Consider the following 11986-nt stretch of genomic DNA (forward strand, 5'->3'; position numbering starts at 1 on the left):
CTGAGTGGTGCACTACTGCTACTAGTGGTGAGAAAGTGTATTGTACCTTATTCAAAATCAATGTGGTCTCGCGGCCCTCTGCGGCCTAAAGTTAAAAACTGTTGTTCTTTTGAAGCCCCCAAGGTGGCGCTCGATAGGTTAAGAATCTCTGGTATAGATAACGGCCTTGGTCTGATGTTAATTTAAGTTGGGGGGGTGGATTATGCAAAATTAACATTTTTGAGCCTTATGTTATGTTCCGGTTCTTCAAACAAATGTACTTTCCAGGTCCAACGTGGGATCTGTCGAGAAATGTTCAACTGTTGCTATTTTACAAAACAGATCTTATATAATGTTGCTTTTTTTTGTTTACAACAAAATACARCGCTCCTACGAAAAGTTGTAATCGGCATGAAGCACTGTTGTGAAGACGTGCTGAAGTGGGAGTGTCTGAAACGGGAAGAGGTTCTTAAAGAGACAGAGGCCAACTTCAAGGCATTTAGACCAGTGGTTCCCAATCCTGGTCCTCAAGTACCCCTATCCACCATGTTTTACTTGTTTCCTTGTTATTCAGCAGGTCTTCAGAAGATTGTTAATCTCTCATTCATTCAAACCAGGTGTGTCAAATCAGGGAAACATCTGAACATGCAGGAAAGGAGTCCTTGAGGACCAGGATTGAGAATCACTGCTTTTAATACATGTTATCTGATTTATCATTTACAAATAAATGGCAAAGAATCAATGGCTTCCAGAGGCAATACTAAAAAAATAAAACTAAGTCAATATTATATTTTGAAAATGTCTCATCAAACTCAGAGAAGCTCTTGAGGTGTTTGTCAACATCTAAAGCAGTGATTTTTAGACGCTGACCTGGTTTGACACACCTGGTTTGAGTGAATGTGTGGTTAAAAATCTTCTGAAGACCTGCTGAAGAGCAGGGAAACAAGTAAAACATTGATAGTTGAGGACCAGAGTTGGGAACCACTGAGATAGACTATAATGCAAAGTCACATTTATTTTTGATATATTCAGCATTTTTATAACTGATGATGTCATAGCTACTTGATTGTGGTATAAAATGTAACTACAGTATGCATCTGGATAATACATACCCACCACCCCTCTTAATAGATTAATTTATGACACAGCTTGTTACAACTGACTACAAATCACTAAATTAATAAAAAGCAAGTTAGAACAAGTTGCATTATATTTWAATGGTGAATTCTTGTATAATGACCAGATTTYCCTGTTGTTGCTGCAAATTTTCCTCTTTTGATCCCGGCTACAGAAGGTCGCTCCTGCAGTGTGTGGCCTCCTTGTCCTGATGAAGAAGGATCTTTCCAGCAGCACACCTGAGAACGCGCTCAGTCCACAAGACAGTCTGGTTTATCTAAAACTGGAGCACGCCCCCCTCTGGGCCCACCAGCACACTCACCACAGCCAGGAGCTCTTCACCAGGTCTGCCTGTGTGCACGATAAACGAGTGCGATGAGGAGTTGGATTGCAGAATCAGCACTATGTTTGTGTTTGCCATCTGTCACAAGGAGGCTGGTGTATTTTAGGTTTTCATACTGACTCGGGAACACTAAAAGTGCACGTGTTTATAACTTTGTGTCATAGAGATTTGCTTCTACGAGTCTTATCCAAATCCCAGCTGCTGGTTTCTTATAAAGCCAAGGATTTGCTTCGTACAGCTCTGCAGTATTGCAAAGATGACCTCAGCTGGAAACAAGGCAAGTCCAGCTTCACTCTCTTTGCAAATGATTTTGACTGCTTTATTTTGTCTGTTGACATCTTTTAAATAGGTCAGTTTTATTCTGATCTTGGTTTAATCATATCTTTCTTTTTCTTTAAATACCAGTCATCACAGTTTTTGACTTTTGCTGTTCCTTTGATATAAAGTTATGGTACAATGTGGTCTGCATAGATTAAGAAGGTTACAATTCAGGACTTTATGATGGTTTGAACTATGGAAAGATCTACAAAACAAATACACTTACAAATAACCAAAATGCTGATACAGATTTATTCTTAGCTGTAATAATCACCATAATAATTACTGTACTTTATTGTCTTTTAGGCAGACCCCAACTGAATGATTTAAATGTGAAAAAGGTTTCAAAAGCATGATGTGTCTCATTTAAGTACAGGGTTCCCATGGATCCTTGAAATCCTTGAAAGTTTGTGAATTTTAAAAATATTTCAAGGCCCTGGAAAGTTTGTGAAAACAGCCAAAAATTACACTTGTTCTTGAAAGTCCTTGAATTTTTTGGGGGGGTTGAAGTTCTCTATTCACATGACTGATTTTCATCATCTGTAAAAAAAAAAATCAGAATAAAAAAAAATACAACTTGCATTTCTTGCAGTGGATAACTCAGGATTACTGCAAACTGACATGGCTTTCAACAAATAACGTGAGCCATAGTCAAAGTTTTACCCAATCAGAGCAGAGTAGGGCGGGTCTTTCTTTCTGAGCCCAGGTGAGAGCACCACAGCTCCTCCTGTCCTCACTGAGGGTCTGGACATGTCCACATCCCCTCCTCCCAAACTGAGCTGCTGAACCTCCCAGGACATAATTACATGTCCATGTATTGTGGATATGAATGTAGGGTAAACATTTAATCCACTTTCTTTCATTGATTCTGACTCAATAACTTCTATGTTGTTCAGTTTTTCATTGAATTTACATATTAAACCTGTTCATTGGTAACATTCTGAGGTAGCAGTAGGTAATTGCCGTTGCGCATGGATCTTTAATTTGAGGAAATTGGTACTGGAAAGTCCTTGAAAGGTCCACGAATTTGACGTTGACCAAGGTGTGGGAACCCTGTAAGTACTTTATATTAGTACATTGTTTGTTGTCTCAATGTAAGTTTTCTCTCTTTGCAGTGGCAGGTTGTCAGATTCAGGACCCACAGGTTTCAGGGTGGCTGCTGGATCCCACAGATCCTTCTTCTTGCTATAGTAATCTTCTGTATAAGCACTGTCAAAAAACATATACAGCATCTGTCCCGGGTTCTCAGAAGGTTAGTAAAATGTGCATTTATTGTCTTGTGTATGAAAATGACCAGTTGTCACAGTTTATCATAATAAACTTCTGAAACAAAGTGCATCGTGTCTATCCATACTGAATAATACAAACACAGTGAGCATTAAATTCTTTTATTTGGATTTGCCTTAGAATAAAACTAAACTCTTGTTTGTTCTTCAGAAAATATAACCACCACAGCTAATGAATTAGATGAGCTTTGCAAACAAAGAATTTGAAGTTTATTTAAAAAAGTTGCATATTTTAGTTTGACTTTTTCACAGCTCCCCTCATTGCTCCTTCAACAAGATAATGACCAAAAACATACACCTAAAATAATAAAAGACAACTCAATTTAAAAATTTGGTTACCCTACTTCAGGTTCTGGTTGAAATTAGCTACCCATTAAAGCTCAGAGAGGACAAAAAGCTTGGACAGGAAATGTGGGCTGAAAATTAACAGTTCATAAATTTAAGAATCTCATTAAGACGGGCGAAAAAGTACTTTATTCCAAAAATAGCCTTAAAACAGTGACATGCAAAATGTTCAAAGGTTAACTGTCCCAGCAGTTTTGTTACCGTAATTGTCATATTCAAACTTTTTCCAAGAAGATGAGGTTTTAAAGGCTGTATTTGTGTCCACTGTTCATTTATTCATTCATTCACACAAGGAGTTAATCAGTGCAGAAATGTTTAATGCTATGCATCTTTCATGTCTCAATCATATTCAGGTTTCTCAGATCATCTCTAGTCTCAACTGGCTCTACAAGCTTCATTTGAACCTCTGTGCTAAACTACAGGTTGATAGATGCACCCACACTCTCTCACACACACGCACGCACACATGCAGGTCTGTTTGTGTATCCCTATGGGGACTTACCATTGACTTCCATTCATTTTTTGGAAATTTTATATCTTAACCCTGACCATTTACACTAAAACTAACCTAAACTCAATTCACACCTTGGTCCTAAACCTTGGTCCCCACGATGCACGTTTGGTCCCCACAAGGCAGCTCTTTTTGGGAAAATTGTCCCCATGATGTAGGAAAAACAAGGCCATTTTCATCCTTATAAGGACCATTCATTGACTTCCATTAATTTCTAGTCACCTGACCTCTTACGCTCGTTCTACATTGCATCCCTGATGTTATGTTTGAATGACAATAAAGAGGATCTCTATCTCTTACCTTAAACCACTCCAGTACATACATATGCCTGAACCTAACCTAAACTCAATTCACACCTTAGTCTTAAATCTAAGCCTCATCCCAAAAATGTCCACCATATTAGGACTGGTCTCGGTCTCCATATAGACCACTGGTCTTGACAAGGTAGGTGTGTATACCAGAAATGGTCCTAAAAAGGTAACAAATACAAGTACACACACACCAACCTAAGTCTCTGTAGACACAAATAACCTGACTGTGTGTTTCCAGAGCCAGCACCTGTGGGACCTCTACTCAGAGATGGAACTGAGAATGATCCCGGTTCTGGCAGGTGAATACAACTCTGCTTTGTTTCTTACCATGGTTGTCATTTGGACGAACTCTCATGCCATTAATGACACAAATATTACCATTTATCTGAGCATGGGACTGGCAAAAGAGATACACTAGTAAACATGAAGCAATAAACCCCAGGGATTTTTTGTTCATGCTTGTGTTTAAATGAAGCTGTGATTTAGAGATTGTATCATGTGGTAGTCACAATAATTCTTATTTATTGTAAAGTAGAACAAGTTTTACACACTTGACTCAATTCCTTATAAACCACTTAACTGGTTTCATATAAGCCATGCATTAGAACTGGACAGATTTACTATTTTGGCCCTTGACGAACATAATATCTGTGTTTTTTAGCCATGGAAAGTCACCACATCCATGTGGACAAAGAAGCTCTGAAGAGAACTTCAGAACTCCTTGGGGTAAGGCGAAGATCATTTCTGCCAATTGATGCATATCCTTTATTAACAGGCTTGTCAAACTCCAAATTGTGTTTAAGATAAATTAAAGTCAAACAGAATACTGTACTGTACAGAATACTTAGCTCACAGCACAGCATTCATTAAAGAAAAATCTTAAGGACACAGAAAATAATCCTCAACTTTTTTTAACACATAAAACATTTAGAGCCTGCTCCAACTTAAGCTTTTTTTTTCCTGCTTGATGGAATTTTAGTCTGGCTGCTGAAGCACAGAGCTGCTGTATGAATACAAAGAATAAAAGAAAACAAAACTGGAGAGCCCTCTGGGGGAGAGGGTGAAAATAAAAACCAAACTGACGAAACAAAGAAAAATACTATTTGTCTTTTTCTTTCCGGGTAGTAATGTAGTGGGTGGATATTCTCTGGGAACCTGTCCTGATTACATGCAACTAAAAATGAAGTCTGAAGCCTCCGTGTGAACGTTTTCTGTCACACCAACATGCAGTTTGTTTTGCTGGCATAGAAGAAAACACATTTACATTTACAGCTGCTGGGAGCACCAGCAGGAGTGTTGTTTTGGAGACCATCGTGGTGTCCTGCCAAGTTGCTATTAATAGGATGGATAGTCTTGATTTTTCTCTTTTAAGAGGCTGTGCTACATGAAATAATTTATGTCTGCCAGTGCCAACACAAACAGGTTGAAGTTTCTGTTGAAGCTCAGTGTGTGCGGGCTTGTCTTTTTGTAATACAGCGTATCTGTGAGTGCAGTCACGTGTGTCCCCACTCTGTCGCATCGGGTTTTTCTTTATCTGAGCTGTCAAGCTCACCTGTCTGAGCATCAAGCAGAGTGTCTCTATCCTGTCAGCCTGCATCTTACAGACATGCTGCTTCGCCCCAGTAAGTAAAACTCAGTACAACAAATATCACTTAAAAGAACCTTTGTTTTTGAATGGTCTTTTCAGCTCAGAGTGAAAATCATATTAACATCTTAACTCTTTGGAATCCAAAGAAAGACCACATTTTGWTGCAACAACTTGGTAAAAGCAATTACTTATTACCCTACAGATCTCTGTCAAACACAGCTAAAAGGCATTTATCTAATATTGAATACTGATCCAAAATGTACACTGCACTGAGAGTAAAACAGTGAGAAAAACACTAATTTAGGAATGTGGGTGGATGTCTGACAAATAATCCCACTTTCCTCTCTTACTATTTGTAAGAAAACACTTGTAACACTTTTACCTTTAGGGCAGTGTTTTACTACTTTTAGGTTTTAGCTTTTGTTTTGCTTTTTTAGCTTATAGCTGATATTTAATCATTTTATTGATTTGGTTAGCTTGTAGCTAATGTTTGGTCTTTTTTTGTTTTTAGCTAGTGTTGTGATTGTTTTAGCTTTTGGCAAGTGAACTGCTTATTTTTGTTTTTACAATTCAGTTTCAGCAGGTGGTGGGCAGCACTAATCTAAAAATTAGTTCCACTAGCCCTAAAGCACTAACTCAGATATTTAGGTCTCCTAATTCTAAAGCACTAATGCACTGTAAGTTTTAGCAAAAGCTAATTTTAAAGCACTAAAATAACCCAGTCAACCCATGAACATCCTTCAACAGACAACACGAGTCACATATTGTCATGTTTCACTTATCATTGACATTCCACAGCTATATTTGGGTTCATATATTGTCAAAATGTCACCTGGTGGATAAGTGACACACATGAACAAAATGTGCGAAAGCTTTCACAGTCAGTTAAAATTAACGTTGATCAATAATATTTATTGACCTCAGTTAGTGCTTCTAAATTTAGCAAGTGCCAATCCACTAATAAGTTTCAAAATGAGCAAAAACCCTAAAGCACTAATCAGGAAATTAGTTCCCCTATTAGCGCTTTAGTGCTTTAGGGGAACTGTACCCACCAGTGAGTTTCAGGTTCTTCAGAAAAGTCTTTAACACATATTTATACAATTTATTTAGCAGTAAATGGTATTTCTCTATTTATCATTATCTCCTGTAGTAGTCTTATTTACTGTTGTAGTTTTTTTTTGTTTTTAATATACTGTATTTATTCATGTATAATACTAGAAATTTAACCCTAAAAATCATCCATAAAGTGGGGGGATAGTATTATACACGGGTCATTGATAATTAGATTATTATGCTTTGTAGCTCAAAAAGGGATGATCTTATTATAATGAGTAAAGTACTGTATTTATTCATGTATTATACTTGAGATCGTATTATACATGAGTAAAGTGCTGTATTTATACATGTATTATACTTGAGATCGTATTATACATGAATAAATACGGTACTTTTTTGTCCATAACTGTTTTGTCCCTTTCTTTCCTCGTTCTTCTTGTCTCCTGCTGTTTCTGTTGTGCTGTTGTCCTGGAAAGCAAAGTTTCTGCTTCATGAATGAGTGGCTTTTTACAGCAGTCAGTAATTCATCTGTGTAGTATGTGCTTTTACGTAAAAATCAGTGATTATGTACTTGTGTTGTACCTCTACTTTATGTTTGCGAGTCAAAATATTTGTGTGTAATTGGAGTTTAGGTAAAACCATTTGTTGGTTGTTTTTTCCGGTAACATTTCATGGATTTTCTTTATGACTAAGTGTTCGTTAATAGGTCTGACTTTGGCTGCAGCTGATCAACAAACAGAAATAAGGGGGAAAAAAATCTCCCACATGTTTCACCACAAAATTTAAAAAATCCTCTAAATCTTCATTGCAGAGCTCCGGATGGATCAGTTTTCTTTAATTTTCTCAGAATGAAAGGTTTTGGGCAGGCTGACAGTTTCTACCCTGCAGTAGTCTTCACAAACACAAAACGGTCTAACCACATTTAAACATCTTTATATTCACTGAGCAATGAAAAAAAGAATCTTTTAAGAATTTTTTTAATCAAATGATAAAAATGGGGCAATTATTCTTTTTTATTTTTCAAATGGAACTCATAAAATGTGTAGTAACACTTTTCAATCATTATGAAATGTTTTTGCAAAAAATATTACACCACTTATATTGTCACAGGAGTAGTTTATTATATTTTTTATTATGTATTAATTTTGCGAGGTTATTAACAAACAATAACTAATAAGATGTTGGATTAGTTTAATGCAATGCCAGTTTAGATGAAAGAACTCTGGATATCCTCTTATATATCCTTTATAGTTAGATTAGTAAAAATAAGTATTGGACAGTAAAATGTACAGGATCTTACGTTTTAGCTTCTGATCTTCAAACAGTAAAGAAATATTGCTAGGATAAACAAGTTTTTAAATTCTGTTTTTGACAGGCTAAAATGAAACAGCTGGAGCAGGAGGCCCACAGAGCAGCTGGACAAATATTTCTGTTGACCAGCAACTCTCAGCTTCGAATAGTACGAACCTCAAGTTATACTTCTGTTTGTACAAGTATTATTTACACTGTTACCTTTGTCTCTCAACAATGTAAGGTAAAAAAACCTGTATGTGTCTTTTTCTGTCAGCATATGTGTCTGCACTGTCTGAAGCTTTGTTTCACGGTGGCTATATGTTTTAAACATGCAATGTTTGAAGGTTCTGTTTGAGAAGCTGCGTCTCCACGAGCGCTGTGAGAACAAGAGGCTTCCCAAGACCGTCAACAAGCAGCAACAGTCAACATCAGAAGCTGCAGTAAGATACATATGATCATTGTTCGTAATTCTCAGCCTAATACAAAGAAACAGAAGAGGTTTTGCTTAAAATCAAGCTATGGCATCGTTCATCTTTCTATAAAATGTCCATTTTTTTGTAGCTGCTGCAGCTTCAGGACCTTCACCCTCTGCCAAAGATCATTCTGGAGTACAGACAGGTCGGCTATGTTCCCCAACTCTCTCGTTTTTTAAAACTCAGCAGGGTTTTCTTGTGATAAAAGTCCAATGTTAAGATTAGGGCTGGACGATAGGGCTAAAAATGTAACACAATATAACCATTTTATATCACTCAATATAGACAATTATTGATTAGTTTTCTGTTTAAAGTAAAAGTAAAGTAAACGAGGAGAAAAAAGGTTAATACTGCCACACTGGTGACGTGACCTTTCCTCTTTATCCATAATTTCTTTTCAATGTGTTGCACTCCGTGTTGTGAGTGAGTTCGTGTCACCACTCCTGGTTAGCTGGGCTGTGAGGCCGAGTGGCTAAAGCCTTTCCTCTGCCTACATCCCCCAGAATGCCATGTGGTTCTTGATTGGAGTCATTTTATCAGACTTATTTTCTATTAATATTGATCACGCGTTTATCGCGATGTACAGTATATCATTTTTAATTTTATTGTTTTGAACTAATTTCTTTAAAAAAATCAGCTGGTCTTGATTTTTGACTCATCTTGCACTACCCAAAATATTTTTCATATAAAGCCTAGCGAAGCATTAAGTACTAGCTTTAATTTTTATATAACAAATGGCTGTTTTTTTTTTTTGTTGTTTTTTTTTTGCCTCCAGATTCACAAGATCAAATCTACTTTTGTTGACGGGATCCTCTCATGCATGAAGAGCAAGGTGAGTCTGCAGCCGTCACAGTTTAATTTTTAAAGTTTAAAGATAAAAAAGATTTTCTTTTCTTCTCTTTTTTATTTCATTTTTGAAAGTCAAGTACCACAGCTGGTATTTGAGCACTACCAAGAAAATCTTTCCTGACTTTCATAGGATTGTCACACTAATGAAAACTGAGCTGTAGGTGTAGGGATAAAGACGTTGAACATTTCTGACAGGAAAATCCTAATCCGGAGTGATGAGCTGTGGATTTCCACCTACAGCACAGAGCTGTCACACATGGGAATTGCTTTCTCTTTAGTCAGTTCATTTTGCTGCCAGGTTGATCATGATTGTGAAGAAAATAGACCTTTTCTTCTGACTGTCCCACATCACGTGCCTCATATATGGGCAGCAGCAGCTTTTATTTGTCAAATCTGTGCTCCAGCTCTGCAAAATGGGTCTGTTTGGCTGTTAATGGTGGTGATTCACTCTGCATTATTTATTTATTTATTTTTGGCCTGTAAACAGCAATCCTATCAAGGAGAAGATGCCTAAATCACGATCGCATGCAAATCTCTAGTCACAACTAAGTGGAAACATAAATTAGAAGTAATAAAGAAAGCAAAGCTGAAACATACCATCAGCTGTCTTTCCTTGCAAGCCTTATCATTTTTATCAGTGTCAGACACTCGTGTCGTTTAACCGCAGTCTTGAGCTGAAAAGTTGTGCATGTATTACCATAACTGGAACGAGTATCTGCAAACAGATTGCTCAAACTAAACATGGCAGTAATGATTTCTGTCTGTCCAAAAGCATAATGAGAGAAATGATGGCGATAAGAAGCTCAGCTGCTGTTTTCAGTTTGTATTGGAGTCCTACCAGCGGCGTGGAAATTTTAGTAATCACATAACTGATTCAGCTGTGTGACAAAAACTATTGCTGCTTGGTTGGTTAATTGTTGTCTTTTCTCTTGGAATTTTGCATTGGGTAAAAACTTAGCACAAAAAGTAAGGAAATTTGTGTTTTGGTAGTATTTTTCTTTTTTGTAGCAGTGTTTCTTGGTAATAAATCTTATGGTGTTGGAAAACCTGTTAATTTCCCTTTTAAATGGTGCCACATTTGTAAGGAACATGCATTTGTGGGATGAGCAGTAGAGCAGAGTATGTGCACATGAAAAACTGGCCAAACAGCTTATTTTTTTTTTTGTTGGTAAAGACTGTTGTTTTGAGCTTCCACTACCCCCAAGTGGTGCCAGTCAGGTGCCATAAGATTTATTGCCAATAAGCATTGTTACAACAAAGAAATAAACTATCAAAGACACATTTCCTTACTTTTTTGTGGTAAATATATACTGTATATGTCATCAGATAGTTTGTCACAATGTTATGGTGTATAATTTCGTCTCTCTGAACACACCAGAACTACATTTCCTCTACTTGGTACCAGACGAGTGTTGTGACTGGACGAATCTCAGCCAAACACCCAGTAAGTATAACAAACATGACATCCCCACAAAACTCTTCCTGTCTTTGTTTCTGTGTGAGCTGATTACAACCGACTGACTTCAGGAGCTATCCATGGTGCTGAACTACAGTAAACTTCATCCTRTTGTCCGTGTCTCATTGTTTCTGTTTCTGATGCAATGGGTTCTAGATACTTTAGGCCTGATTCTGGAACTTACATAGGTTTTTTACTGCTAAGAAAATAGGATGTTTGGCCACCAGTGTTTCCCCTACCTTTATACAGGCGGGGCGCCCCTCTAAGAGTTTCATGGCATGTAGTCATTTTTATTTAAATAAGACCAGATCAAGTCGAGAGCTATTTTTTGCGACCCTCCATATCCAACTCTCGCCAAACTTGTGGAAAAAAAATGGCGCAGAGCAAGGCTGAGCGCTGTGTGTGTTCCCCACAAAGATAGGAAGACGTGTGTGTGATTAGACGCGCAGCTCTGCTTTTAATGATGTTACACTGATGCGACAGCTTTGCAAGCTACTTTTTCTTTCTTTAAAAGAAAATGCAACAGGTGAAGTCACAGCATGCTTACTCCCTTATCAATAATTACTGCCTTTTTTTTTCCTTTCTCTGTGGGTAGGGGGGTCAGCTTCACTCAGCTCAGGGAACTTCTCGGGAACGCACACGCTTCCTGGACTATTTTCCACTGAGGATTACGTCATATTTTATATTTATTATATTTCTAAAAGCACTTCGCAGCATTTCCCCCCGTGTGTTCACGTCACGAGCGCAACAAAACCGCGACAGATTAACTGACTGTTTTTAAAGCGAGGGGCAGTGACTTTACAGCAGCTGAACCTGTCAGTCTGCAGCTCGGCTCCGACCAGCCCGGGACTGAAGAGTTCACACGTCAACCCCTTCAGACATTTAATGTGTATAATGAGCATAAAAAAATCTGTGATTTGCGCAAAAAAACAAAAAAACAAAACAAAAATAAAACAGTATTAATCACGCGAATGGAGAAGAGGTGCGCTGACCGCAGCTGCGTGGGGTGGGGAGGAGGAGGGTCTCTTAAAGAGTCTACATCCATCCATCCATCCATCCATC

The 11986-nt window shown here is 37.7% G+C and overlaps 1 protein-coding gene across 1 annotated transcript in view; it reads left to right on the top strand.

The window, feature by feature from the left end:
• Positions 1–11986, top strand: part of poln (polymerase (DNA directed) nu) — an 87254-nt gene that overhangs the window by 9199 nt on the left and 66069 nt on the right. The window contains exons 7-17 of the mRNA XM_014021028.1: positions 1271–1440; positions 1603–1715; positions 2872–3008; positions 3741–3809; positions 4448–4508; positions 4871–4935; positions 8229–8312; positions 8491–8586; positions 8708–8764; positions 9395–9451; positions 10847–10912. Of these exons, the coding sequence (XP_013876482.1) occupies positions 1271–1440; positions 1603–1715; positions 2872–3008; positions 3741–3809; positions 4448–4508; positions 4871–4935; positions 8229–8312; positions 8491–8586; positions 8708–8764; positions 9395–9451; positions 10847–10912 (975 nt within the window). The remainder of the gene's footprint in view (positions 1–1270; positions 1441–1602; positions 1716–2871; positions 3009–3740; positions 3810–4447; positions 4509–4870; positions 4936–8228; positions 8313–8490; positions 8587–8707; positions 8765–9394; positions 9452–10846; positions 10913–11986) is intronic.

Source organism: Austrofundulus limnaeus, unplaced genomic scaffold (assembly GCF_001266775.1).
Source record: "Austrofundulus limnaeus strain Quisiro unplaced genomic scaffold, Austrofundulus_limnaeus-1.0 Scaffold276, whole genome shotgun sequence".
Lineage (NCBI taxonomy): Eukaryota > Metazoa > Chordata > Actinopteri > Cyprinodontiformes > Rivulidae > Austrofundulus > Austrofundulus limnaeus.